This window comes from Bos taurus, chromosome 18 (genome assembly GCF_002263795.3).
Source record: "Bos taurus isolate L1 Dominette 01449 registration number 42190680 breed Hereford chromosome 18, ARS-UCD2.0, whole genome shotgun sequence".
In the NCBI taxonomy this organism is placed as follows: Eukaryota; Metazoa; Chordata; class Mammalia; order Artiodactyla; family Bovidae; genus Bos; species Bos taurus.
The window spans coordinates 13,220,073-13,246,896 of record NC_037345.1 but is presented as its reverse complement, the minus strand read 5'-3'; the positions used below and the strand labels follow the sequence as shown (position 1 = coordinate 13,246,896).

Genomic DNA, 26,824 nt, shown 5'->3' with positions numbered 1-26,824 from the left:
CACAGAACTGAGTGGAAATGGCATGGGGGGCCACATCACCCTCCATGTGTCACCGGGACCCTCCAGTTAGTCCAGGGCAGGGGCGGCATGGTGATGGAGCCACAATTCTGCGGCATTAAGCTTAGTTAAGTGACAGCCTGTGCTGCAGTGAAAGCCTGGGGTGCTCCGAGGGTGCCTGGAGGCGGCGTCCTGGGAACCACTGTCTGACCGCCCAGTGTGTGCTTGTCCGTGGAGGTTTGCTGGGGCAGGAGGCGTTCACCCAGAATGCTTGGGCGTGCCTCGTATCCAGCTGCCCCAGCCCACTTCTCCTGTCCCAGCCACACAGTGCCTGCTGCGTTGGACACTGCTTCTGAGCCCCCGGCCAGGAGCTACTCGGCCACTTGGTGTGAAGATGTGCCCAGTGGCCTGCCCTGCTGCCAGAGCCCTGGGACTGGTGACACCAGGGCAGGGTGGCTCTCCGTCTGCCCCCTACAGGCATTCACTGACTAGGTAGCACCCCCACATTTTTGGGGTACTGGCAGAAGTGATTTCTGTGAAGTCTGTCCCCTCAACGTGATTCACATAAGAGCAGCCAAGTTGAGTCTCCCCCAGCCATGCCCTCCCTGGGTGGGGGGCCCTCCAGGGAGGGGCTCCATTGCCCACTGGCCTCCAATGACTGTGGCTCTGTCGGCCCAGGCAGTCCTGCATAGTCCCGTGTGACCTGTGAGTCCTGGGCCTTCAGAACCAGAGGGGCACGCCTTTGAGGCTGGGGTGTGGGCTTGGAACCGAGTGACCAGGGAGAGGTCTCCAGTTGGACTGAAAGCTGTCTGGCTGTGCCCTGACCCATCACCATTCTCTCAACAGGCCGTGGTGGTGCCCCAGGGTGGTGGGCAGCTGTGGATCTTTGGTGGGGAGTTTGCCTCTCCTGACGGAGAGCAGTTTTACCACTACAAGGACCTCTGGGTGCTGCATTTGGCCACCAAGACCTGGGAGCAAGTCAGGTAAAGTGCTGGGTGATGAGCCCAACCCCTGGGCCCACGCCTGTCCCCTGCCAGCATTTGGAGCTCACAGCACGTGGCTCTGGGAAAGCACATTGTGCAGGCCTGATGGTGATGGCGGTGGCATGTGGTGGCATGTCCCGCGGTGGCCTGCCAGGCTGTGTGTGACACGTGCTGCCTTGTGGCCTTCAGCCTTGCCAGGTCTGTGACAGGTGTTCGTTCCAAGGAAGCAGGGAGGCACCGGAGATGTACAGTCACTGCCCTTTGCAGGGCTCCCCGTGGCCACGGACTCCAGCCCCAGCTGAGAGTCCCACTCAAGCTGCGCTCTGCTGCTGTTAGCTCAGTGACGCTTGCAAAGCATTTGAAGCCTCCGTCCTGAGTCAGAAGTTGTTCCTGCTGAGCAGGTCTTTACTTCATTGTTGATTGTAACTGAAGGCGGAGAATTCTGTAAGAAATACTGTGGAGGCTGCTCTATGCTAATACGGAAGTGCAGACACAGCTCAGCCTCTGTTCCAGCCTGGGTAGAGTGGTGTGGCAGGGAAAGTGTCAGGTGCTTTATTTCTTGTCTTTTTGTCTGATGGATTTTTTTCCAAGCCGGCCTCCTGGGCCATGGTCTCTGGTTCTTCGTGAGGAGATGAGCAGAGGGGCAGAGCTGTGCTGAGCTCTAGGAAGAGCTCAGTGGCAGGGCGCAGCTGTGCGACTGACCAGAGCCCTGGTCTCTGCGGGGTGGAAGTCAGGGCACGGAGGCTGTGTCCCTGGCTTCGCCTCTTCCTCTCTTTGCCTCCATTCCCCTTGTTATGGCGCTGGGCTGGAGCCCCCGTGCCGCCCAGCCCAGCGTGGTCCATAAAATGGCCAGGACAGCGTGTCTTGTGTGGCCTCTTTTCTTGCTGTTACAGGGTCTGCGGACACCATGGGTAGGGGGCAGGTGTCTCAGGGAGGGGTCCTCAGTGAGCCACACTCCAGAAGCCACAGGAGAGGGACTGCCTGAGCATGGTAAGTAGGAAGCCTTCTCTCGCGGTCTCGCGGGGATGACGCCACCAGGATAGTGGGGAGTCATGGCAGCTGTACAGCAGAGAGTGAGCTTGTGTCCAGAATAGAGACTTTCTGTCGAGCGGTCAGCAGCAAGCTCTTGGATGTAAGACAGCAGCCTCGAGGGCTCCCAGAGCAGGTTGGGGCAGTCTGGTGGGGTGGGCGAGGCAAGCAAGGTTATGCTGGCTAGAGCGCTGGCAGCTTCCTGTTGCACGCCTGCCATCCACCCCATTCACCTTTAGGAACAGACCCTAAAGAGATACTGCTTTTCATTTCATACAGAAAAGCATATATGGAAATACAGTATATGCACGAGAAACGAAGATGCGGAGCAACACATGCCTGAGTGTATGTGCACACACACGTGCCTGCAGAGTGGGCCAGAGTGAGCTGCAGGCCACATGTGTGCACACATACACGCACACACAAGTGCATTTGTGTACACACGGTCCAGAAAGGTCTGGATGTTTCCAAGTTTTCTTCTGACTCCTAGATCTTCTGTTTGTACCTGTTCTAGTATCGTGCTCCATTTTAATTGCTATATGGTTTTACAGCCAGGTTTTTCTCATTTACTTAAAATTACTCTGCCATGCACTCATTGTTTTCATAAGAGCTTTAGGATCAATTTTTCAGGTTCTGTCCTTAACCATTCTAATGGGATTTCGATTGGATTGCAGTTTGTAGATTGCACCTAGGGAGAATTAACACCTTTCTAATCCTCAGGGCCCCCCCTCCCACGCCATACCCCAGGAACGTTTCACATACCTGCTCTTAGGAGTCTTAAGTTTATTTTTTGTCATTCAGTAACCTTTAAACTAGCCCAGAAGTAGACTTTCCAGTCAGAGGGCGTGTGTTCCTAGAGCCTTCTCCTGTGGCACTGTGGGCACAGCTCTGAGCAGCACCCAGGGGTCTTGTCTGGGGTGTTTCTACATGTTTTCAGGCTCCATCCTTGCTTCACAGCAGCAGGCACTACCGCGGGGCGGCTGCCTCGTCTGCACTAAGAGGGGGTGTCCTATAGGACTCAGGAGGTTTGATAACACAAGTTGGTGGTGGAGTGGCTGGGAGACTTGTCAGCCTGTGAGGAGGGCTCAGAGCCGAGCGGACACCTGTGTTGGTGATTCTTGGACTGCGATGCCTGGGGAGCTCTGAAGATGCATCTTCTTGCCCTCCTCCCTCCAGACGTCATCTGATCCAGAGCCTCTTTAAAATGGGCTCAGGAATCTGCATTTGACAGCAGCCCCTCCCCACTCCTCAGTGACCCTGATGCAGACGGCCTTGGATCTCAGCTGGAGGCTTCGCCTACCAGCGGGTCTCATGCTTATCTTAGGCACTGTTCACTGATGTGAAAAACGTCTGCTGCCCTGTAAGAAAACTCACGTAAAATGCCTCTTAGATCCTTCACAATGAAAAAGAGTGTGGATATGGCTTCTGTGATTTACTACTTATTGCAAAATGGAAGCACCTCCCCACTTGTGTGGCAGGGACATGAGGGCCTAATTGACGAAGGCCCAGCATAGCTGCAGAGAAGCCGGTGGACTGATTACTCTGGGTGGGCTTTGTCTTGGGGCTGCTGCTGCTGGTCACTGGGCCTGGTTATTAACACGCCGACATAAGGGCCATGGTGGGGAGAGCGGTGACTGCTGGCAGCTTCTCTGTGATTTTTTCTTAGTGACCGAGAAGCAAAGGGAAGGAGCTGCGGCCAAAATGAAGGCTGGTTTTGCTATTTCTGGGGAATATTGCTGAGCCCGGGGGAATCCACACGGTGTGGGCTCCAGTCCTGGGAAAAGTGCAACAGGAGTTCACTGTGAACTGAGTTTCTCCAGACTCCAGGATTTGGCCCCGCTCTCTAGAAAAGTATTAGAACCCCTAGAAAAGTTTCGTTTTCTAGGAAATGTTTTTTACTCTTCTGGGTGTAGTTTGAGGGAAAGAGAGAGAGAGAAAAGTTCACCCAACAGTGAAGGCAGCAAGGACAGGTTATATCGGCACTGGGGTCTGTAGAACCTTTTTCAGCTTGTGAATTAGCGTTTATGGAGCCATGCCTGAGTACTGGCACGGGGGCTGATCCACAGTGCTCTTAATGTATGAAGCCTGGACGTTTCCGCCAGTTTTTCTTGAGCAATGACACCAGGAACTTGACAGCTAAGTGGATATTATGCCCGAGCTCCTCGTCTGTCATCTCCATGGGGCCAGGAGCCACTGCCAGACCCAGCACCATCTCCATCTGGAACTTGATCCTGGGCTTCACTTCATCCACTTTGGTCTCCGTGTCCTCATTGTGGGTCTGCAAGGAAGGGAACCTGCCAGCTTTCTTCAGGCCTGGGCCCCACATTTGTGGGGTCTACTTGATCAGACTCTGAAGCCAAAACCACATCATACTTCTTGGCCAGCTTCTTATTCCTGTTGAATTCCTTTAGTGCCTTGATGTCAACATGGGGGATACCCACAGCCTTGGCCTTATCACAGTGTTGCTGGTCTCCCAGAGCGTGTATGGAGAATAGGGGCGGGGAGTGGGCTTAAGCCTGATGGTCCTGAGAAGTGTTTGAGGGTCATAGTTCTTTTCGTTGTTGTTTGGGCCACGCCACACGGTGTGGGATCTTAGTTCCCCGACCAGTGTTCGAACCCATGCCCTTGTGTTGGGAGTGCGTAGTCTTCATCACTGGACCACCAGGGAAGTCCCTTCTTGGCTTCTAAGCAGGCTTTTCTCCTGGGAAGCAGGTGATTCCCAGACGTCTGCCTCGTCCTTCCTGTTTGCCCTACCCATGTGTCTGTAGCACGTTTACGAGTAGCCCCTTTGGAGACTTGGCTGTCTTCCTTTATGCACGCTCTTCATTCTAGCAATGTTTAATAGACGTCACGACAGTTTGAAAACAAGAGGAAAAGTCCTGGTGTTACTAATGTCAAGGAGACCAGAGGTTAAATGTCAGCACAGCCTCCCGATTTACGTTCGGCAAGCGTGACCAGCTTTACTAGATGTTTTGAGAGTCCCTTCAGTCTCTGCCTTCGGTGGTAGGTGCCTGCACAACTGACCTGATTTTAAGATTCTGTCTACGAATCCTGTTTTTACTTTCATAACATACAGCCTGTCTCCCTATGCTCAGCTGCATTTCCTCCAGAAAGTAGGGGAGAAGAGTGGGCTGTGCTCTGTGGACGTGCAAAGGCAGCAGTTGACATTTATCCACCTGTCCTGTCTCCTGCCTTTCCTGGAGGAAGAAATGGCAATCTGCTCCAGTATTCTTGCCTGAAACATTCCATGGATGGAGCTACCTGGCAGGCTATAGCCCATGGGGTCACAAAGAGTAGGACACTGCTGAGCTACTGAGCACCTGTCTCTCACAGCACAGACTTCTCTGTGGTAGTTTATTATTATATGAACACCCCCACGAATGGTGGTTTCGGTACTGATCGTAATAGTTAAAGAAGGATACAGCTCTGATAGGCTGCCTGGATTCTAGAAACTGCTGCTAATTATTCTGTGCAATGTGATTAAATACTTAATAACTCCCCAAATCTATTTTTTGAGTGGTGCTTGGAAAAGTGGGGCCAGATTCTGAAGGTACCTATTTGGTTATGGGGAAGATGCTGTTCCCTGTGGTTTGAGTCCGGCTTCCGGCCACGTCAGAACCAGTCTTGCAGAAAGGTCCCTTCTTTTTCTGAGGATGGGCCGCTAGATCGTTACCCATCAGCTCAGCCTGTGTGGCCTTGAATCTCTGGGGTTACGAGAGAAATTTTTCCCTCTGCTCAGTAAATGTCTCAGGAACAGCGTGGTACTATGGCATATCTTTTGTAAGGTGTAAACTTTAAAATAACTCAGGGACGCATTTGCATACTGAGTGCCTAACGCTCTGTTTGTATCCGAAGCCCATGGAGTTACTTGATGTGTGTGCATTTTCTGTAAATGTCACTGCAGCGGTGGGTTGGAAAGGGCCTGGGTGATGCTGAGTGGCAGCATGCCCTGCCAGAGCGCCGCACCACACGTAACTCGGATGTGCTGAAAGCTCTCCCTCCCACGGCAGGACACATGTATTTTTGTGCTGCTTATAGATCTGGCTGAGTAGGACATGTGAATTTTTTAAGACTCCATATTTAGGAGTGACGGCAGTTGAAAAGTGCCTGTCGAAGATTGAAATATAAACAGGTTTTTTTGGGTGAGTTTATTTTTCTGATGGGGTATATAGAGCCTTTTTATAGGAAAAAATTCCCATTTTGGTTACAAAACACAGCCGTACTTGGCTACTGCCAGGAAAGTTAATTGAGTCCTCCGTGCCTGGCCCACGGAAGGATGACATGCCCTTCAGATTCTTGGGTGGGAGGCCCTGACCTGGCCACCCTGGGGGTCATCTAGGGGCTTGGCTTGCTGGCACTGTTTCTGTAGGTCACTGGGCCTCTGCAGTCACAGTTACTAGAGTAGCACTGGGAACATTTGTGCTCTCCTGTGTACCTTTTCGGAAGTAGAATTGGAAGCGAATCTACTAGCTTTTGAATGAAAACCTGTTTCCCAGGTTGTATATTTGTAAAGTGTTATAACAGAAAGTTCCTCAGAAAGGCAGTCTGCTGCACACCCAGCAAGGTGGTGTTCTTCTCATTCACTTTCTCTGTTGTGTAGGTAGCTGTATGTTGGGGCTTGTCACCGTGGCACCCAGCACGGGGGCATGGGGCGGTGGTGTGGCCTGCAGCCCGCTCCGAGGACAGTGCTGCTTCCTCTCTGCAGAGAGTACAGGCGTGGACCTGTGGTGTCGCGGCCTGGCACAGCCCCTCCTTCTGAACTTGTCCTTCTGGTGTTTTTTATCATGAATTTACATGAGAAAACATACTTAGTCGGTTTGTGGGTGATAAAAAGCTAGGGGGGAAAGCAAATAAGTTGGTTGGCAAATTCAGCTTTCAGAGTCATCTTTGTGGACCAAATCAAGCAGGATGAAATTGAAGTGGGGCTGAGTTTTCCTTGTAGGTTGCATTTGGAAGAACTGCCCATGGTAGAAGGGAAGAAGGATTTAGTAAGTTGAAATCCTGGTCGTCATCTGCATATGGTGACTCTACCCCAAGGCTGATGCTTAAAGATTGGATTAGCAGGATATAGTTGACGGGGACAGATAGTTTTTGGTTGACTTTCCATGGCTGAGTACATTGGTCAGTTTGAATGACATGTTAAAAGGAATGTTAGTAAACCGGGCATTAGGAGAGAGAGACTGGGATGCTGAGGCTTTCGAGGAAAGGTGAGAGAAAGGGATTTGTTCTAGATTGGAATAAGGAAGGACCCTGGGGGTCCTCATGGCCACGTATGATGAGTCATTCATCTGAGATTTGCTGGTGGGGAGATGCTGGGATGGGCAGCTCGAGCTTCTCTTTCATTTTGAGTCTCTGTTGTATCTTTTAGGGCCCGTGGTTTGGGGGAAAGCTTTGTAGAAAAAAGTGGAAATTGTAGAGAGGAGCTGGACTGGGGGGCTCAGGTTGTAACCATCCTTTGTAGCCTGGACTTGGTGGTTGGATTGTGTTGGTGGGAGAGCCAGATGGAGACAGCACCAGCGCAGAACAGGGTGAGCAGAGGTAGCTGGCAGATGGGCCTGGCTTGACCACGTCAGCACTTTTTAAATCGGGTCACTTGTTTCTGTACTCTTGAGTTTTAAGGGTTGTTTATTTTGGATAACAGCCCTTTATCAGGTGTGTTCTTTGCAAATATTTTCTTCCAGACTGACTTCTAATTCTCTTGATACATCTTTTGCAGAGCATAAGTTTTAAATTTTAATACAGCCCAGCTTGCATGCGTGCTCAGTCACTCAGTCGTGTCCGACTCTCTGCGACCCTGTAGACTATAGCGTACCAGGCTCCTCTGTCCATGGGGTTCTCCAGGCAGCAATACGGAGTGGGTTGCCGTTTCTTCCTCCAGGGGAGCTTCCCTACGCAGGGATTGAACCATGTCTCCTGCGTTGGCAGGTGAATTCTTCACTGCAGCCTGGGAGGCCAGCTTGTCTGTCAGTCATTTTACATGTAGGCCTGGGATCCATTTTGAGTATTTTTTGCAAAAGGACACGTAAGGTTTGTGTCCAGGTTCATTCTTTTGCATTTGGACGTCCAGTTGATCCAGCACCATTTGTTGAAGAGACTGTCTTTGCTCCATTGTATTGCCTTTGCTCTTTTGTCAAAGATCAGTTGGCTGTACTTTAAAAAAAAATTGATTAATTAGGTTTTGGCTGTGCTGAGTCCTTTGCTGCACACAGGCTTTCTCTCATTGCATCGAGCGGGGACCATTTTTCATTGCGGTGCACAGGCGTGCAGGCTTCTCGTTGCAGTGGCTTGCCTTGCTGCGGGGCACGGGCTCTAGGGCGAGTGAGCGTCAGCAGTTGCTGCGCGTGGGCTCAGTAGGTGTGGCACATGGGTTTAGTTGTTGCCCCATGGAGTGCATGGTCTTCCCTGAAACCGTGGCAGGCTGACTCAGCCACTGGAGCACAAGGGAAGTCCTGGTTGACTGTACTTAGGAGATCTGTTTCTGGGCTGTCTTTTCTGTTCCACTGACCTACTTGTTTATTCTTTCACCAATACCCCACTGCTTTGGTTACCATAGCTTTGTAGTGTAGTCTGGTGTCAGGAAGTCTGGTTCCTCCAGCTCCGTTTTTCTTTCTTGGGATTGTTTTGGCTATTTGAGGTCTTCTATGTTTTCATACAATTATAAAAATCTTAGTTCTATGAAAAATGCCATTGATAATTTGATGGGGATTGCACTGAATCTGTAGATTGCCTTGGGTAGTATCCTTTTTTGACAACGTTGATTCTTCCAAAGAACGTGGTATGTCTTTCCATCTGTTTATGTTAGTTTCAATTCCTCCCCTTCCCCCCCATCTTCAGTTTCTTTAATCTCCGTCTTATATTCTGAGTACAGGTCTCTTGTCTCCTTAGGTAAATTTATTCCTAGGTATTTTATTTATTTATTTTTTGATGTAATAAATGGGACTGCTTCGTTAATTTCTCTTTCTGATCTTTCATTGTAGTATATAGAAACGCAGCAGGTTTTTATGTATTAATTTTGTATCCTACAACCGTACCAAATTCACTGATGAGCTCTAGTAGTCTTCTTTCTTTTTTTTCATGGTTTTCTGTTATCATGTTTACGATTTCCTGTATATAGTTGCATGTCATCTGCAAACAATGACAGATAATCACTTCTCTTCCAATTTGGATTCCTTTTCTTTTTCTTCTCTGATTACCATGGCTAGGGCTTCCAAAATGTGTTGAATAAAAGTGGCAAGAGTGGACATCCTTGTTCTGTACCTGATTTGAGAGGAAATGATGTTAGCTTTGAGCTTGTCATATATGGCCTTTATTATGTTGAATTAGGTTCCCTCTGTGCCCACTTTCTGAAGATTTTTAGTCATAAATGGGTGTTTTGTCAAAAGCTTTTTCTGTGTCTGTTGAGACGATTATATGGTTTTTATTCATCAGTTTGCTAATGTGGTGTATCACACTGGTTGATTTGCAAATGTTGAAGAATCCTTGCATTCTTGGGATAAATCCCACTTGATTATGGTGTGTGATCCTTTTAATATGTTGTTGTATTTAGTTTGCTAGTATTGTGTTGAGAATTTTTGTGTCTGTGTTCATCAGTGATACTGGCCTGTAATTTTCTTTTATGGTATCTTTGTCTAATTTTGGTATTAGAGTGATGGTGGCCCCATGGAATGAGTTTGGAGTGTTTCTTCTGCGGTTTTTTGAAATAGTTTCAGAAGGGTAGGTGTTAACTCTTCTCCAAATGTTTTGTAAAATTTGTCTGTGGAGCCATCTGGTCCTAGACTATTGTTTGTTGGAAGTTTTTAAGTCGCAGTTTCAATTTCAGGACTTGTGATTGGTCTGCTCATATTTTCTACTTCTTCCTGGTTCAGTCTTGAAAAGCAGAACCTTTCTAAGAATCTGTCCATTTCTTCTAGGTTGTCTTATTTTATTGGCATATAATTGCTTGTAGTAGTCTCTTGTGAGTCTTTATATTTCATGATGTCAGTTGTAACTTCTCCTTTTTAGTTTCTAATTTTATTGATTTGACCCCTCTCCCATTTTTTTTTTTGGTGAGTCTGGCTAAAGGCTTATCAATTTTGTTTATCTTTTCAAAGAATCAGCTTTTAGTTTCATTAATCTTTTCTGTTGTTTTCCTTTTTATTACATTTGTCTCTGCTCTGTTCTTTATGATTTCTTTCCCCTTTTGCTAACTTTGGGTTTTGTTTCTACTTCTTTCTCTAGTTGCTTTCAGTGTAAGGTTAGGTTTTTTTGTTCAAGACACTTCTTGTTTCCTGAGATAAGATTGTATTGCTGTGAACTTCCCTCTTAGAACTGCTTTTGCCATGTCCATCAGTTTTGGATTGCCGTGTTTTTGTTGTCATTTGTTTCTAGGTTTTTTTTTTTTTTTTTTTTACTCTTTGATTCTTCAGTGATACATTGGTTGTTTAATAACATTGTTTAGCCTCCACATGTTTGTGCTATTTAAAGTTCTTATGACTGATTTTTGTCTCATAGTGTTACGGTCTGAAAAGATGCTTGATATGATTTCAGGTTTTCTTAAAATTACTGCAGCTTGCTTTGTGACCCAGCTTGTGATCTGTCCTGGAGAATGTTCTATGTGCACTTGAGAGGAATGTGTATTCTGCTGCTTTCAGGTGGGATGTTGTACAAATATCACTTAAGCCCATCTACTCTAATGTGTCATTTAACGCACTGGGGGATTTTTGCAGAAGCTAACACCTGTGGCTGGCAATTTGTTATATGAGTGAGTTTTGTAAACAATTGTTCATGTATTTGGCTGGTTTGGACCTCAGATGTGGCGTGTGGACTCTCCAGCTGCGGTGTGTGGGCTCAGTAGTCGCAGCACACGGGCTCCAGAGTGCGTGGGCTTCGGTAGTTGCGGTACCTGGGCTCAGTTGCTCTGCGGCACGTGGGATCTTCCCAGACCAGGGATCGAACCTGTGTCCCTGCATTGGCAGGGGGATTCCTGTCCACTGTGCCACCAGGGAGTCTCCCTTGTGAGGCTTTGATAAAGCAGTCTGTGTCTATATGTACAAGATTGTTTCAAGTTGCTGGTGTTAATTTCAAATGCACTTCTAATATCCTACACTTATATGCTCCTCATGGTTGCTGAGTTTGGTGTCATATTTGTGTGTGGTCTTTCCTACCTTTACCGTGTGTTTGCCTTTACTGATGAGCTTTTCTGTTCATAACTTTCTTGTTTCTAGTTCACGGCCTTTTCTGCTTAGAGAAGTTCTTTTAACATTTGTCGTAAAGCTGGTTTGGTGGTGCTGAATTACCTTAGCTTTTGGATGGCATCTCTGACTTGATGGACGTGAGTTTGAGTAAGCTCTGGGAGTTGGTGATGGACAGGGAGGCCTGGCGTGCTGCAGTCCGTGGGGGTCGCATGGCTGAGCAACTGAACTGAACTTGCTTGTCTGTAAAACTCTTGAAAAAATGTGTATTTATTGGGCTGCGCCTGGTCTTTGTTGCGACATACGGGCTTGGATGCCTTCTGCCCCTTTCCTCGTGTGTGCTGCCTGTTATTCCCTGGATACGGGGCATGCGGGTGTTGTGGCCCATGCACACGCCTGGTATGACGGGGCAGTGATCAGTGCCTGCTTGTGGGTCCCCGCAGTGGTGGCGGCCGCTGGGCCCGTGGGCCTGTGGAACAGTAGGGACAGTGCTCGGTGCCTGCTTCTGAATTTCTTAGCGGTGGCAGCTTGCGAGCTCCTGAGATGGCAAGGACAGTGGCTGGCGCCCAGTGCCACCCATGCGCTCCCCAGATTGGGGGGCAGCTCTTGTCAGGTGCTCGCGGTCTCTTGGTGGTAGTGGTGGACTGTGTCCTCCTCGTACAGCGGGGGCAGCGCCTGGGGCTGCTCGTGGGTCATGTGGTGGGGGCAGCGCCTGGGGCTGCTCGTGGGTCATGTGGTGGGGCAGCGCCTGGGCCTGCTCGTGGGTCATGTGGTGGGGCAGCACCTGGGGCTGCTTGTGGGTCATGTGGCGGGGGCAGCGCTTGGGGCCTGCTTGTGGGTCATGTGGCGGGGGCAGCGCTTGGGGCCTGCCCTGGGTGCAGAGCCTCTCCCGCTCCTCAGCCCCTTCATGGGTGTGGGTCCCCTTTCACATCCGTTCATTTTGTTTGCTTTTTCTTTCTCTTGCCTGGTTACGTGGAGGTTTTCTTGCGCTTTTGGAAGTCTGAGGTCTTCTGCCTGGCATTTAGTAGATGTTCTGTGTGAGTCGTTCTACTCGTAGATGTGCTTTGATGTGTCTGTGGGAGCTCACGAGCTCCACGTCCTCCTCCTCCACCTGCCAAGTGCCTATTTTTTGTATATTTTCAATTTTAGATCACCAGGTGGTCCTTCAGGCCGAAGTGGACATCGAATGGTGGCCTGGAAGAGACAGTTAATCCTTTTCGGTGGCTTCCATGAGAGTACAAGGTCAGTACCAACAGGAGGGTCCTCTTTTCCTAGTGTAGTAAGGAGGGGGCTCTCTGGGAAGAGCCGCTTAGAACACACTTGCAGGACACTGCCCATCCCTAAAGCAAGGGCTGACGGCATGGGCACATTGCTTGGGCAGTCGCACAGGAGGGCCCCGAGCTTGGTTTACTGCTCTGCTATCCCTGTTGTGGAATTCTTCATAATTGTTAAAATGACTGTTTATGAAGTGTTTCAGGAGTACAAAAAAACTTAAAGTTTTGTGAAGAGTAATCTGTGTGGTCATCATCTGTATCAAACAAATTAGTTCGACCTTGAGAACTCAATTACAGTTTTATTTATCTTACATGTAGAATTTTTTTGCTAGATATCTGCCACGTGAAGTCTGAGAAAACAGTGGGATGTGATGAAGTCCTTTAAGAACCGAGCCCCCGGCTTCCTTAGTTCACCTACTGAAAGCCTTGCTCCCACGGAAGGGTGCATTTGGTGGTGGGAGCGGGTCAGAGAGTCCACATGCGCCCCCGTCCCGTTCCCAGTGCCCTGCTGTGGATGGGTCTCCCATCGCCACAGTGGCCTGCCTGTGGGCGCAGGGCCCCAGACAGGGTGCCTGAGTGCAGGAGGAGTGGCAGGAATCGTGTCCGACGGTGGAGCCGCTTGCTCCTTCCGCATGTCCGTTTGTCCTTCCTGCGGAAGCAGGCCCACCTCTCATCATGTGACTCTGACCCGAGCCCCTTGCCCACGGCTGCCTGTGACCTGCCTTCAGGGCACCATTCCCCGTGTGTGACTTGGGCAGACCCACCCTGCCCCGTTCGTCTTCCTTCTCAAGGCCCCATCTGTGTTTTGAGTGCTTTGCCCCTGAAGTCCCGGGAGCGTGGCGTGAGCAGGGCCACTGTGCCTTTTGGAATGCCTCAGAAGGCACAGTGTGTAGGAAAGGCACCTTTATTTTAAGTGAAGTTCACGTTTTCATGTTGCCACCCCTTTGTTTTGTCCCTGTGTTACAACAGAGATTACATCTATTACAATGATGTGTATGCCTTCAACCTGGACACTTTTACATGGAGCAAGCTGTCCCCATCCGGGACTGGACCCACACCCCGGTCGGGCTGCCAGATGACCATCACCCCTCAGGGCAACATCATCATCTATGGTGGCTACTCAAAACAGGTAAGACGTGCGGGACACAGCGGGGCTTCTGTCTGCTGTGCTTTCAGTCTTGCCAACGATGAGAACCTCAAATAAGATTGCACGTTAGTTTAACGTGAGTCTTTTCTGTTGTTTAGATGAGACATGGACAGAGGTGTGTGGTCTGCTCCTCTGTGAACACACTGAGGTCCTGTACAGCCTTGCTGCGTTCTCATCCGTGTGCCACTAGGTGCACCCCCCCTCCTTCCTCTCTGCTCCACCCCCACTAAGCCAGTGGTCAGCCCTTGCTCTGGAAAGGAAAACAGTCAGTTTTCTGTAGTTGTGATCTGCCCGGGCCTCATCTAGATGTGAGAGACGTGGGCTGTGGCCAGGGCTGCCTCTTAATCACAGCACATGCTCCACAGAGCCAAACAAGATGATGAACAGCAAGCCGCCTTAGGCTGACCCCACTTTAATCAAGACAGGATCTCATTCCCCACCGCTGCTTCTACAACTGCACAGACAGCCAGGGGGCAGTCCTAGCACCACGATTCAGAGCCCACTGATGCCAGGCCTTGGCATTGGATGGAATGAGAAGCTGGTCTGTTTGCCTTCTTGGGGGTTTACCAGAATTGATGAAAGACGCGGGTGTGATGGTGTGGTTCGTCTGGGTGGGGACACCCATCACAGGAGCAGCGCATGGCTCCTCCTGCCCTTACCACCCATCCTGGGGTGTCTGGTTGAGCTAGGCAGCATCCAGGGAGGCAGCCTGTGTCAGCAAGCCCTTAGCTCATGGGAATAGACCTCTTGGTGGCTTCTGCGTTCCACAAACAGTCCATCTGGGGACCTCAGCCATCATCAACCCCAGTTCTGAAAAATCCCTGCCATTGTCAGTCCAGCAGAACCAGTGTGAAGTGGTGATAAAGACTGACCTCTGTTGCCAAGGTGCTGAGGGCGGCCTCTGGCCGGCAGTCGTGCTGGCAGGCGGAGAAGGAAGGCCCCGTGTGCCTCACTCTTCGGACGTGGAGCCAAGAAGCAGTCCTGGCAGGTTTATGGCAGTGCGTCCTGGCCTGTCCAGAGGGCGCCCCCAGCACACACAGTAGGGTTGTTTGTCCACCTGCTGCGAGGCGGCCCAGCGTGCCCTTGACCTGCCCTGGTGTCCCCTGTGCTGACCAGGCCTTCTGCTCTGCTGTCAGGCTGCTGCTGTGTCTCAGTGCTCAGGCCGGGAGTGACGTGGGGGCCCTTGGCCCCTCCCTGGCAGCTCTGTGTCCTTCAGCTTGGTGCCCCCATACCCCCGCTCCAGTCCTCCCCCAGTGCTGTTGGGAGTCCTTTCTCAGAGTGGCCGGGAGTCCGGTCCGCTGCAGTGCCACCTTGGAGTGCCAGAGCGTGCCCCCTGCTGGGACCAGGCGCACCGAAGTTGGGAGCCGCCAGGGCTGTCTCCTGCTGACAGTTGAAGGGCCTGGCTCTGAGTGTGAGGCTGGGGCAGCAGGAGACTCAGGACATGGTCCAGAGCTCGTGGTCCAGGCAGGAGGACGTGGGGGCACGTGCACAGGCTGTCCTGGGCTCTGGGGTCACTGACGGTTGTGCTGTGACAGCTTAGTGCTGTCACACTTGGCACACGTCTCTCAGATGTCCGTGTGAGCAGAGGAAGGAATTGTGTGTGAAGTGCACGCCCGAGTCACCACTCTGTGGAGTCAACATCCGCTCACCCTTGAGAACAGCCGAGACCCCAGGTGGACGTGCCACAGCCCCCGGGCGTCATGCCCACCCCGTGTCTTCCAGTGGGAGGGCTGAGTGTTGTGCCAGCATGCTGGGCGTCACTGGGAAGGACAGCACAGGCCACCACGAGAGAGACCAGCGCAGGGTGGGCTCCAGTCACCCCCGTGAGGATCAGGGGGTGGAATGGGGGCGTTGCACACCAGGAGGAGCCCTGACGGCTGCAGCATCCTTGCACCCTGGCCGCTATGTGGAAGCCATTGACCCGGTGGGCAGAGCGCCTGCTTGGGAGGGGCTCTGGCTCACAGGCCACAGGGGGCGTATTTACACGTGACGGTGAGGAAGACCCGCTCCGCTCATTGGTCTAGGAAGGATGGTTGCTGTCGGTGGAGCAATACCATGGATACCGCAGGTGTAAGGGGACGAGGGGGAGGGCTGCGCCGGCTGTAACTGGTTTCTAGTGACCTGCCTGCGGCGCCGACTTCCCCTATGTGCCCCTGTGGGTGAGGCCTCGGTGTGGGCTTAGCTCCCGTGAGTGGGGGGCATTGGCCTGGAGGGTGGGCCTGGGAGTGGCAGCCACTTCCTGGTCAGCCTGCAGGACGGGAGGACTGTCCATCTTGAGGACTGTGGCACGCAGAGGCTGGCCGCCTGACTGTGAGTTTCCCCACGGATAAAAGAGGAGGCAGGGGCCTGGCCTCGTCCTTGGTTCTAGGACGCTCAGGCCATAGTCCAGTCACGGAATGGGGATTGTTTCGTTTTCTAAAAGGAAAATAGCTTTTCCCTTTACAGTAAACACAACGCATACTCATTAGTAAACAAGACAAGATGAATTACGTGTGCACTTCAGCTGAGAGAACAAAACCATACTGCCCAGTGATAAGGCCTCGCACCCAGACCTGGGATTCAAGGACTGTCCAGTGAAGTCCCAGGGCTCTGCGGGGAAGCGGCCAATTCCAGAACTGGGGCAGGGAGTGTGTGAACGGTGCCGGAGCCCAGGAAACTCAAGAAATCTGAGCCAGTGGGGCACATCATGGGCCTGGGACCCGCCCTAGAGGGTCCCCAGGGGCAGAGCTGGAGGCGTGTGAGCAGCGGAGTGAATCAGGTGGTGTCGGATTGTAGTCCAGAGGAGACCCGATGGTGCATGGGTGCAAGCCAGATGACAAGCCAGTGACTGAATAAATTCATACACGAGGAGGAGAGGCAGACGCCCTGTGCACTGTTCCACCCCGAGGCAGACCCTCCACCTTCCAGGAGGTGGAACACGACCCGCAGCCCCCGTTAGAGGGGCTGCACAGAGGGACGCTCCTCCCACGAGGACAGGCTGGAAAGTTGGGGTGGGGGCGGTGACTGGACCATGGAGAAACCTGGTGAGCACCTCAGCCAGGTGGCCCAGGTCCACGTCTGCGATGGTGGCCACGGTGACAGCACGCACCCCTGGTGGGGTGGGATGGAGGGGCACTTGACCTCTGAGAGCCCACCCGGAACCCACAGCCTGTCCAGTCATGAGAACAGTGTCGGACGGGTCCCAGTGGAGGGCGCTCTACAGGACACACAACCAGCACTCCTCAACCTCAGAGTCACCAGAAACAGGCCAGTCTGAGCAGTCTTCATGGCCCAGGAGGCCTTAGGATCCACGACAGCCTGGTGGGCTCTGGGACAGGAGAAGGACGTTGGGGAGAACAGGAGTGTGAGTGAGCCATGGGCTCAAGTGTGGCTCATTGATGGTGCCACACGCACCCACGCAGTCGGGATCACAGGAAGGAGAACGGTGCAGGGCATATGGGAACTCTCCGTACCAGCTGCTCAGGTTTTCTGTACATGTAGAAATACTCTGAAGTTAAGAGTTTATTAAAAATCGGGAGTTTGAAGGACAAAGACCTGGAAGTAAAAGCTGTTGCCCCAGCAGCTGGAGCCCCCAGGAGAGCCAACCTGCCAGGTTGCCGTCCAGACGCCTGTGCCCTGACGGGAGGCGCAGTGTGCACACTGGGTGTGCTCTAGAGAGCCACATGTCTGCCCGGGCCGTGGGCCTGGTGTGAGGCAGGCGGTGCTGCTGAGAGCTCGGCGCAGCCTCCGAGCGGCTGTGCCGGCGTCTGCAGTTTCATCCGGTCCTTGGACCACAGCTCGAGTCCTGATATTCGGAGGTGATGGGGGTGGAGGGCACGTGGGGTGAAGGCAGAGGGTGGCTGTGTGATGACAGGAGAGGTCCCCGCGCCAGCCCGTCCACCCCGAGCAGCGCTCGCCTCTCGGCCGCAGGTGTAGCCCTGAGCAGAGGGCTCTGTCTGTGCGGATGGGCTTGGAGGGAACCTGTCGTGTTTCAGATTTTGAAGCTGATCTGAGTGAAGGCTCCCGAGTCGCCTCCACAGGAGCTGGGACCACGAGCTTGAGGGGCTGTGCATGGCGTGGTGTGGCACTTGTTCTCACGGCTCCCTGTTCCTTTTGCAGAGAGTCAGGAAAGATGTGGACAGAGGCACCCAGCACTCCGACATGTTCCTGCTGAAGGCTGAGGATGGGAGCAAAGGTGTGTGCGCTGTGCCAGGGACAAGCCACGTGGGCGGCTGTGTGTCGGCGGGAAGGTGGGCAGAGGGTTTGGGGCTGGTGGGGAGCCCCTGCACGTGCCCCCTAACCCACGGGCAGGCCTGCGGACACCTCTCAAACAGTTCCCACATCCCCTCCGGGGCACCGAGGATGCAGAGTTAAAAACCCTGGTGGTGTCGGCCCATTCACGGTGCCTGTGTCATCTCTCACTCCTCCTGCTCAGTGGTGGGAAGTAGACTCCTGGAAAGCCTGTGGTGGGGTGAAGTCACCACTGTTCTTTTTTGTTAATTCAAGTATAGTTAATGTTCAGTGTTGTGTAGTTTCAGGTACTCAGCAGAGTGATTCAGTTATAGCTAAGTATCTCTGTTGCTTTTCAGATGGGTTTTCCTTATAGGTTGTAAAATACTGAATGAGGTCTTGTGCTCACAGTAGGTCTCTATTGATTTTACACACAGTGACGTGTCTGTTAATCCCGCCCTCCGAATCTGTCCCTCCACACTTTCCCCTTTGGTAATCCTGAATTTGTTTTCTGTCTGTGAGTCTGTTCTGTTTTGTGGGTAAGTTTACTTATATTGTTCTTTTTAGATTCCACACGTAAATGATATCATATGATATTGTCTCAGATGATCATCTCTAGGTCCATCCGCGTTGCTGTAAATGGCGCTATTTCATTCCTTTTAATGACTGAGTCATATTCCACTGTGTATGTGTATCGCATCTTGCTTCATCCATTTCTTCTGTCGGTAGTCACTTAGGTGTCTTCCCATTGTTCATTTTTTAAAGCTCAAAAACTAGTGATTCGGTGAGAGAAACCACTGCCTCCTCCCCACCCACCCTACAGCCATCTCCTGCACTACATACGAGTTTAGGTTTTTTTTATTGCTATAACAGTGCTTTATACTGGCTTTTCTCAAAAAAGGACTGCAGTGCTGGCCTGCCCCAGGGCGTGGTATGAGGGGTCCCAGAGCCAGTAGGCCGGCCTCCTCTTCACCCCTGCCTTCACAGCACCTGCTCAGTATGCCAGGCGAATGTGGGGAGGCTGTGTGGACGGGCGACCTCTGCGTAGACCGGCCCTGGGGAGGCTGGCCCGGGAGGCACAGACCACGGCTGTGCCCTCCTGCAGGTCCATGGGTCCCTACCTCCTCTCCTTGGCAGGCAAGTGGTCGTGGACACGGATTAACCCTTCTGGAGCCAAGCCCACGCCGAGGTCCGGATTCTCAGTGGCTGTGGCCCCAAACCACCAGACGCTGCTCTTTGGAGGGGTGTGTGACGAGGAGGAGGAGGAGAGCCTGGAGGGGGACTTCCTCAACGACCTGCACTTCTACGACCCCATCAGGAACCGCTGGTTCGCAGGGCAGCTGAAGGTAGCGTGGGCCCCCGGCCTGCGACACCTCCCTCACCTCAGGGCCTCCCCTGTCCCTGGGTCTGTGGAGCTCTGTGGCACCATCGTCACCGTCTTCACCATCACTGAAGGTGGGGAGCAGGTCGCCCCTGCCCTTGATGCCAGCACAGGCTGGGAGCATGGCTCAGGGGCTGCTGTTCCGGGGCTCAGCTCCCTGGGGCTGCGTCAGGTCGGGGGCCTCAGAAACACAGCCCTAGGGCCAAAAAGGAGGGCGGTCCACCCTGTGGGGAAGACTGGCTCCGGGCGAAGTCCCCTGGCGCCTCTGATGGGGGTCGGACGGCGTGAGTGCTGTGCTGTGGCTCGGCCCTCCGAGAGGTCACCCTGGCAGGGTGTGGCCCGGGACGAGGGGCGGGCGTGGGGGCGGGGGTCCTCTGACACCTGGGCGCTCGCCCATCATGCTGCCCGCTCTCCGTCCGCAGGGGCCCAAGGCGGAGAAGAGGAGGCGCAGGCGGGGCAGAAAGGCGGAGCCTGGGGGCGCCGACAAGCAGGCGGCGAAGGGGCCCAGTGCCCAGGAGCCCCTGGAGGTGGTCAGGGAGGTGGTCTCAGAGGACGGGACCGTGGTCACCATCAAACAGGTGCTTGCTGCCCCGGGAGTGGCAGGACAGCTGGAGTCGGATGACGACGACGGCCCCGAGGAAGCAGGTGTCGCCCCGGTGGAGCCCAGCCCCCGCTCCAATGCCATGCTGGCCGTGAAGCACGGGCGCCTCTACCTCTACGGTGGCATGTTTGAGGCTGGCGACCGCCAGGTGACCCTCAGCGACCTCTACTGCCTGGACCTCCATAAGATGGAAGAGTGGATGGTCTTGGTAGAGACAGACCCAGGTGAGGGGGAGCGCCGTCCACCCCGCGCCCACAGAGAGTGCCTGCAGGCCCGGGGAGGGCGTGGGCTCACCCCAACACCACTCGTGAGCCCCGGACTCACACCAGGCAGTGTGGCCTGGACACCTGTTCTCCCCAAGGGGCCCTGTGTGCCCGGAGTGGACCCTCCTCCCCACTGCCCTGTCATACCACAGGCAGGCCACTGCTGAGTCCTGAGCTGAGGCTGAAGTACCTTCAGATCTTCAGTCTGGGGAGAGGCTTGGAGTGGCTGAGAGACCCTCCTGTCTCGGAGCACAGCCTCCCTGCCCAGCCCTGCTGTGACAGGCAGGGATGAGGTGTTGGCCTTGAGCCCCAGACGTGCTGGGTGGGCCCTGCGCTCACGTCCCAGTGTTTAGGCAGAGGGTGGCGTCCTCAGGGCAGCCGCACTGACACTGGTTCTCCCCTTTGCCTAAAGAATCTCAGGAGTGGCTGGAGGAGACCGACTCGGACGAGGACAGTGAGGAGGCTGAGGGTGCCGAAGGTGGCGGGGAGGAGGACGAGGACGAGGAGGAGGAGGAGGAGGAAAGCGGCGAGGAGGGCGGGGGTGAGTGCTGGGGCACTGGGAGGAGGGGGAGGGGAGGAGCGTGGGGCCAGGGGAGGGGTCCGCTCCCCCGAGCTCACAGCTCCCCTCCTTTTTTTTGGTAACAAGATTTTAAAGTTTACTAGGTTTTTGTTAAAGCTTACTTTGCTGTGCAGCTTAGATGGTAAAGAATCTGCCTGCAATGCAGGAGACCCGGGTCCGATCGCTGGGTCGGGAAGATTCCCTGGAGAAGTAAATGGCAACCCACCCCAGTATTCTTGCCTGGAGACTCCCATGGACAGAGAAGCCTGGTGGGCTACAGACCACAGGGTCGCACAGAGTTGGACACAACCGAGCAACTAACTTCTTTCACTTTGCTGTGTAGACGTGCCCCCGAGGCAGGCAGCCGGTGTGCGTGTCTCACTGTGCGGAGGGCGTGTGAGCGCTTGCTGTGAGCGGGGCCTGTGCTCTTTCCTCGTGCAGTCCTCCATGGAAGTGGGGTGCTCACACGCTCGCTCCGCAGGACGTGGGCCCCTTCCTCACTGAACATATTTCTCTCTCCTTCCCCACCAGAGGAGCACCCCTCGGTGGCACCTGGCGAGCTGTTCGCAGACTACCTGCCCAGGACGGAGCAGCACTGGCTGAGGTGTGCGCGGGACAGCGTCGGGCCTGGCGCCCCGGAGAGGAGGGTGCTGAGGGCCGCGCAGGCCCTGGCCCAGGCCTTCTACGACGGCTCGGCCGGAAGATGGACCGAGGGAGGCGCGGTTCCCTGTGGCTTAAAATAAACTGGCCTGGCCCGAGGCGCTGCCCCTCTTCTGTGCTGCACATCTGGCTGGGCCTCTGGCAGGTCGGGGCCGGACTGAGGGCGAGGGTGAGCTGCGTCCACAGTGCAGCACCTGGTGGGACGCGGGGCCCACGGGGCTTCCCTCGGCTGGAGCAGGAGTCCAGCTCTGCCTGACTGCACAGTCAGCCGTCTCATTCGTGTCTAAAAGGTGCCGGTAGCCTCCTACCGCTTGCTGTACAGTTTTCTTGGTTCTTTGGAAAATAAAGTGCCTGTCGGTGGGTGGTCTGATTGCTATGCCGTTGGGCCTGGCCTGGGGTCTCCTGGTGTGTCTGCCGTGTCCGGGTTGCCTGGGCCCTCCGTGGGCCTCCTGCCTGCTCCGTGCTGTGCTGGCTGGCTGGTGAGCCCACCTCCCCTCCCCACCTTTGGATGGGCTCCACCCCTTTCTCTCACTGGCTCCCCAGGAAGGAGAGGGGGCTCGCCTGGGTGGAGTGGGGGCTTCCCTGGGTGGAGGGGGGCTCCCCTGGATGGAGTGGGGGCCCCCTGGATGGAGATGATCTGCCCTGGATGGAGTGGGGGCTCCCCAGGATGGAGGGGAGCTCCCCAGGGTAGAGAGGGGTCACCCTAGGGTGGAGAGGGGGCTCCCCAGGATGGAGGGGGTGCTCCCCTGGGTGGAGAGGGGGTCCCCCAGGGTGGAGAGAGGGCTCCCCTGGATGGAGAGGGGGCTGCCCAGGATGGAATGGGGACCCCTGGATGGAGAGGATCTCCCCTGGATGGAGTGGGGCTCCCAAGGATGGAGGGGGGCTCCTCTCTGTGGAGAGGGAGCACCCCAGGATGGAGCGGGGGCTCCCCAGGGTGGAGAGAGGGTGCCCCAGGGTGGAGAGGGGGCTCTCCTGGATGGAGTGGGCGCTCCCCAGGATGGAGAGGGGGCTCCAGAGGGTGGAGAGGGGGCTCCCCAGGACGGAGTGGGGGCCTCCTGGATGGAGAGGATCTCCCCTGGATGGAGTGGGGGCTCCCCAGGGCGGCAGGGGGCTCCTCTCGGTGGAGAGGGAGCAACCCAGGATGGAGCGGGGGCTCCCCAGGGTGGAGAGGGGGTACCCCAGGACGGAGAGGGGCCTCCCCAGGGTGGAGTGGAGGCTCCCCAGGGTGGGGAGGGGCTCCCCTGTTTGAAGAGGGAGTTCCCCTGGATGGAGTGGTGTTCCCCAGGGTGGAGAGGGGATGCCCCAGGGTGGAGACGGGGCTCCCCTGGATGGAGTGGGGGCACTCCAGGGTGGAGAGGGGATCCCCTGGATGGAGCAGGGCCCCCAGGTGGGGAGGGGGTGCCCATGGACAGAGGAATCTCTCCTTGGATTGAGGGGGAACTGCCCTGGACAGTGAGGGGACTCCCTTAGACAGGGGGGACTCCCTGGGTGGAGAAGGGCCCCTGGATGGAGAAGTGGTCCTCCCGTGAAGGGGCTCCCTGGAACGGATGCAGGGCCCCTGGACGGAGAGGGGACTCAGGGGACTCCCCTGGATGGATGTGGGTCTCCCCTGAAAAGATGGGGCTCCCTTGGATAGGGTGGGGGTCCCCTAGACTGAGAGGGGGTACCTGGGACAGGAAAGGGGCTCCGCTGGAGTGACAGGAGGCTCCCTTGCACAGAAGGGGTAACCTGGGATGAAGGGGGACACCCTAGACAGATTGAAGGCTCCCCTGGACAGACAGAATTACCCAGGATGGAGTAGGAGTTCCTTGGGATGGAGAGGGGCTTCCCCTGGAAGGTGAGGGGATTCTCCTGGAAGGAGAGGGGCTTCCCTTGGAAGGGGAGGGAATTCTCCTAGAAGGAGAGGGGCATGCCCTGGAAGGAGAGGGTATTCTCTTGGGAGCAGAGAGGCTTCCCCTGGAAGGAGAGTGGATTCTCCTGGAGGAGGGGGGATTCTCTTGGAAGGTGAGGGGCTTCCCCAGGAAGGTGAGGGGATTCTCCTGGAAGGAGAGGGGCTTCCCTGGAAAGGGGGGGGAGATTCTCCTGGAGGAGAGGAGCTTCTCTTGATGCAGAGGGGATTCTCCTGGAGGAGAGGGGCTTCCCCTGGAAGGGGAGGGGATTCTTCTGGATGAGAGGGGCTTGTCCTGGAGGAGAGGGGCTTCCCCTGGAAGGAGAGGGGATTCTCCTGGAGGAGAGGGGCTTCCCCTGGAAGGAGAGGGTATGCTGGAGGAGAGGGGTTTCCCCTGGAAGGAGAGGGGCTTCCCCCTGGAAGGAGAGGGGATTCTCCTGGAGGAGAGGGGCTCCCCCTGGAAGGAGAGGGTATTCTGGAGGAGAGGGGCTTCCCCTGGAAGGGGAGGGGATTCTTCTGGATGAGAGGGGCTTGTCCTGGAGGAGAGGGGCTTCCCCTGGAAGGAGAGGGGATTCTCCTGGAGGAGAGGGGCTTCCCCTGGAAGGAGAGGGTATTCTGGAGGAGAGGGGTTTCCCCTGGAAGGGGAGGGGCTTCCCCTGGAGGAGAGGGGATTCTCCTGGAGGAGAGGGGCTTCCCCTGGAAGGAGAGGGGATTCTCCTGGAGGAGAGGGGCTTCTCCTGAAAGGTGAGGGGATTCTCCTGGCAGCAGAGGGGCTTCCCCTGGAAGGAGAGGGGATCTCCTGGAGAAGGGCTTCCCCTGGAAGGAGAGGGGATTCTCCTGGAGGAGAGAGGATTCTCCTGTAAGGTGAGGGTTCTACTGGAGGACAGGGGCTTCCCCTCGAAGGTGAGGGGCTTCCCCTGGAAGGTGAGGGGATTCTCCTGGAGGAGAGGCGATTCTCCTGGAAGGTGAGGGTTCTCCTGGAGCAGAGGGGCTTCCTCTGGAAGGAGAGGGGATTCTCCTGGAGGAGAAGGGCTTCCCCTGGAATGAGAGGTGAATCTCCTCAAGGAAAGGGTCTTCCCTTGGCAGCAGATGGGATTCTCCTGGAGGAGAGGGGCTTTCCCTGGAAGGAGAGGTGATTCTCCTGGAGGAGAAGGGCTTCCCCTGGAAGGTCAGGGACTTCCCCTGGTAGGAGAAGGGATTCTCCTGGAAAGTGGGGGTTCTACTGTAGGAGAGGGGCTTCCCCTGGAAGCCAAGGGGATTCCCCTGGAGGAGAGGGGGGGGCTTCCCCTGGAGGAGAGGAGCTTCCTCTGGAAGCAGAGGGGCTTCCCCTGGAAGGAGAGGGGATTCTCCTGGAAGGTGAGGGTTCTACTGGAGGACAGGGGCTTCCCATCAAAGGTGAGGGGCTTCCCCTGGAAGGTGAGGGGATTCTCCTGGAGGAGAGGGGCTTCCCCTGGAAGGAGAGTGTCTTCCTCTGGTAGGAGAAGGGATTCTCCTGGAAAGTGGGGGTTCTACTGTAGGAGAGGGACTTGCCCTGGAAGGAGAGGGGATTCTCCTGGAGGAGAGGGGCTTCCCCTGGAAGGAGAGGGGATTCTCCTGGAGGAGAGGGGCTTCCCCTGGAAGGAGAGGGGATTCTCCTGGAGGAGAGGGGCTTCCCCTGGAAGGAGAGGGGATTCTCCTGGAGGAGAGGGGCTTCCCCTGGAAGGAGAGGGGATTCTCCTGGAGGAGAGGGGCTTCCCCTGGAAGGAGAGGGGATTCTCCTGGAGGAGAGGGGCTTCCCCTGGAAGGAGAGGGGATTCTCCTGGAGGAGAGGGGCTTCCCCTGGTAGGAGTGGGGCTTCCCCTGGAAGGTGAGGGGATTCTCCTGGAAGGAGAGGGGCTTCCCCTGGAAGCAGAGGGGATTCTCCTGAGGGGAGGGGCTTCCCCTGGTAGGAGAGGGGCTTCCCCTGGAAGCAGAGGGGATTCTCTTGGAAGGTGCGGGTTTTCCTGCAGGTGAGGGGCTTCCCCTGGTGGAGAGGGGCTTCCCCTGGAAGGAGAGGGGATTCTCCTGGAAGGTGAGGGTTTTACTGGAGGAGAGGGGCTTCCCCTGGAAGCGGAGGGGATTCTCCTGGAGGAGAGGGGCTTCCCTTGGTAGGAGAGGTGATTCCCCTGGAATGTGACAGTTCTCCTGGCGGAGAGGGGCTTCCTTTGGAAGGTGAGGGTCTTCCCCTGGCAATAGAGGGGCTTCCCATGGAAGGAGATGGGATTCTCCTGGAAGGTGAGGGTTCTCCTGGAGGAGAGGGTCTTCTCCTGGAAAGAGAGCAGTTCTCCTGGAAGGTGAGGGTTTTCCTGGAGGAGAGGGGCTTCCCCTGGAAGGAGAGGGGTTTCTCCTGGAATCTGAGGGTTTTCCTTCAGGAGAGGGGCTTCTCCTGGCAGAGAGGGGCTTCCCCTGGAAGGAGAGGGGATTGTCCTGGAATCTGAGGGTTCTCCTGGATGAGAGGGGCTTGCCCTAGAGGAAAGGGGCTTCCCCTGGAAGGAGAGGGGATTCTCCTGGAAGGTGATGGTTTTCCTGGAGGAGAAGGGCTTCCCCTGAAGGAGAGGGGCTTCCCCTGGAGGAGAGGGGATTCTCCTGGAAGGAGAGGGGATTTGCCTGGTTTGAACTGGGGCTCTCCTGTACAGAACACGGGCTTCCCTTCATGGGACAGGGTCAGTGCAGTGTCCTCCTTCCATCGCCCTCATGGGGTCCTCCTGTTCTGGTCTCCCCTGCCTGGCCTGGCTGTCTCTGTCCTGCTGCTCCCTTGGGTGGCCAGTACCCCAATGTGTCTGTGCCCATGCCTTCACATCCCCAGTGCGGGCGCACAGTGTCCCAGAGGTAGTGTTCCTGGGCTCATGCACACGTAGTACAAGCACAGCTTTGTCTCTAGTTTTACAGAGACAAAGGCAGCTGTGCTTGCTTCCTTTCAGGCTGAGTCAGAGACATGGTTGGTAACTGGGGCCTGTGGTTTCTTGGCTTGCTTCCTGCCGGGTTCCTGATGTGGGCAACTCTGGGCAGAGCAAGACCGGCCAGCCTGAGCCTGGCTGCCCGTCACTCCGCCCTTGTATGGGGTCCTCCTCTTACCAAACTGCCTGGTAGAAAACCCGCATCCCCCATGAGACTCATGACGCCAGGACAGTATGAGCTGGGTGTCGTGAGCTGGCCACGTGTGGCCGTGGGCACAGGGGTTGTGATGTGTGGCAGGCACTGTACATCAAGTTTCCGAGACAAAAGCAGGAAGAGCTGGAGGCAAGCCCTTGGGTGAGCTGAGCTTCACCCAGAGGAGATGGCCTCCGCCCAGGGGCCTGGGGGGACCCGCAGGCCTGGTCCTGCTGCTGGGTCAGGAAAACCCAAACTAAGAAAGGGCGAAAGACAGAAGCAGCTCGTTTCACTCTCCCCAACATTCGTCGGCTTCAACAAGTCCGTCATGTCCCGAGCTTGTTACCTGGACCTTTCCCTGGGGCTCTCGGGAATGTTCTCTTGGGTTTTTAAGTGGGGTGGCCATATGACTTACTGTCCAAAGTGGGACTCTAGAAACAAAGGGGAGCCGTTTGATGAGCAGGCCGGCATGCTGGGGGACTTTCACCGGACCGTCCAGGAGTCTGGGCACCCGCCTTGCACTCTGCACACTTCCTGAGGGAGTTGTGGGCTTCC

The 26,824-nt window shown here is 55.2% G+C and overlaps 1 protein-coding gene and 1 pseudogene across 5 annotated transcripts in view; one reads left to right on the top strand and one right to left on the bottom strand.

Annotated features, from left to right (window-relative positions):
* Positions 1 to 21,649, top strand: part of KLHDC4 (kelch domain containing 4) — a 31,336-nt gene extending 9,687 nt beyond the window's left edge. The window contains exons 5-12 of one of the 5 annotated variants that reach the window (XM_002694759.6): positions 844 to 980; positions 12,329 to 12,421; positions 13,423 to 13,582; positions 17,699 to 17,774; positions 18,947 to 19,155; positions 19,613 to 20,015; positions 20,467 to 20,595; positions 21,145 to 21,649. In XM_002694759.6, coding sequence (XP_002694805.1) covers positions 844 to 980; positions 12,329 to 12,421; positions 13,423 to 13,582; positions 17,699 to 17,774; positions 18,947 to 19,155; positions 19,613 to 20,015; positions 20,467 to 20,595; positions 21,145 to 21,356 — 1,419 coding nt within the window. In that variant the 3' untranslated portion in view covers positions 21,357 to 21,649. The other 4 variants (XM_059877392.1, XM_024978912.2, XM_024978910.2 and 1 more) reach the window with 4 other exon arrangements.
* LOC107133324 (large ribosomal subunit protein uL1-like) lies at positions 3,793 to 11,984 on the bottom strand (annotated as a pseudogene).
* Positions 21,650 to 26,824: the final 5,175 nt, after the last annotated feature.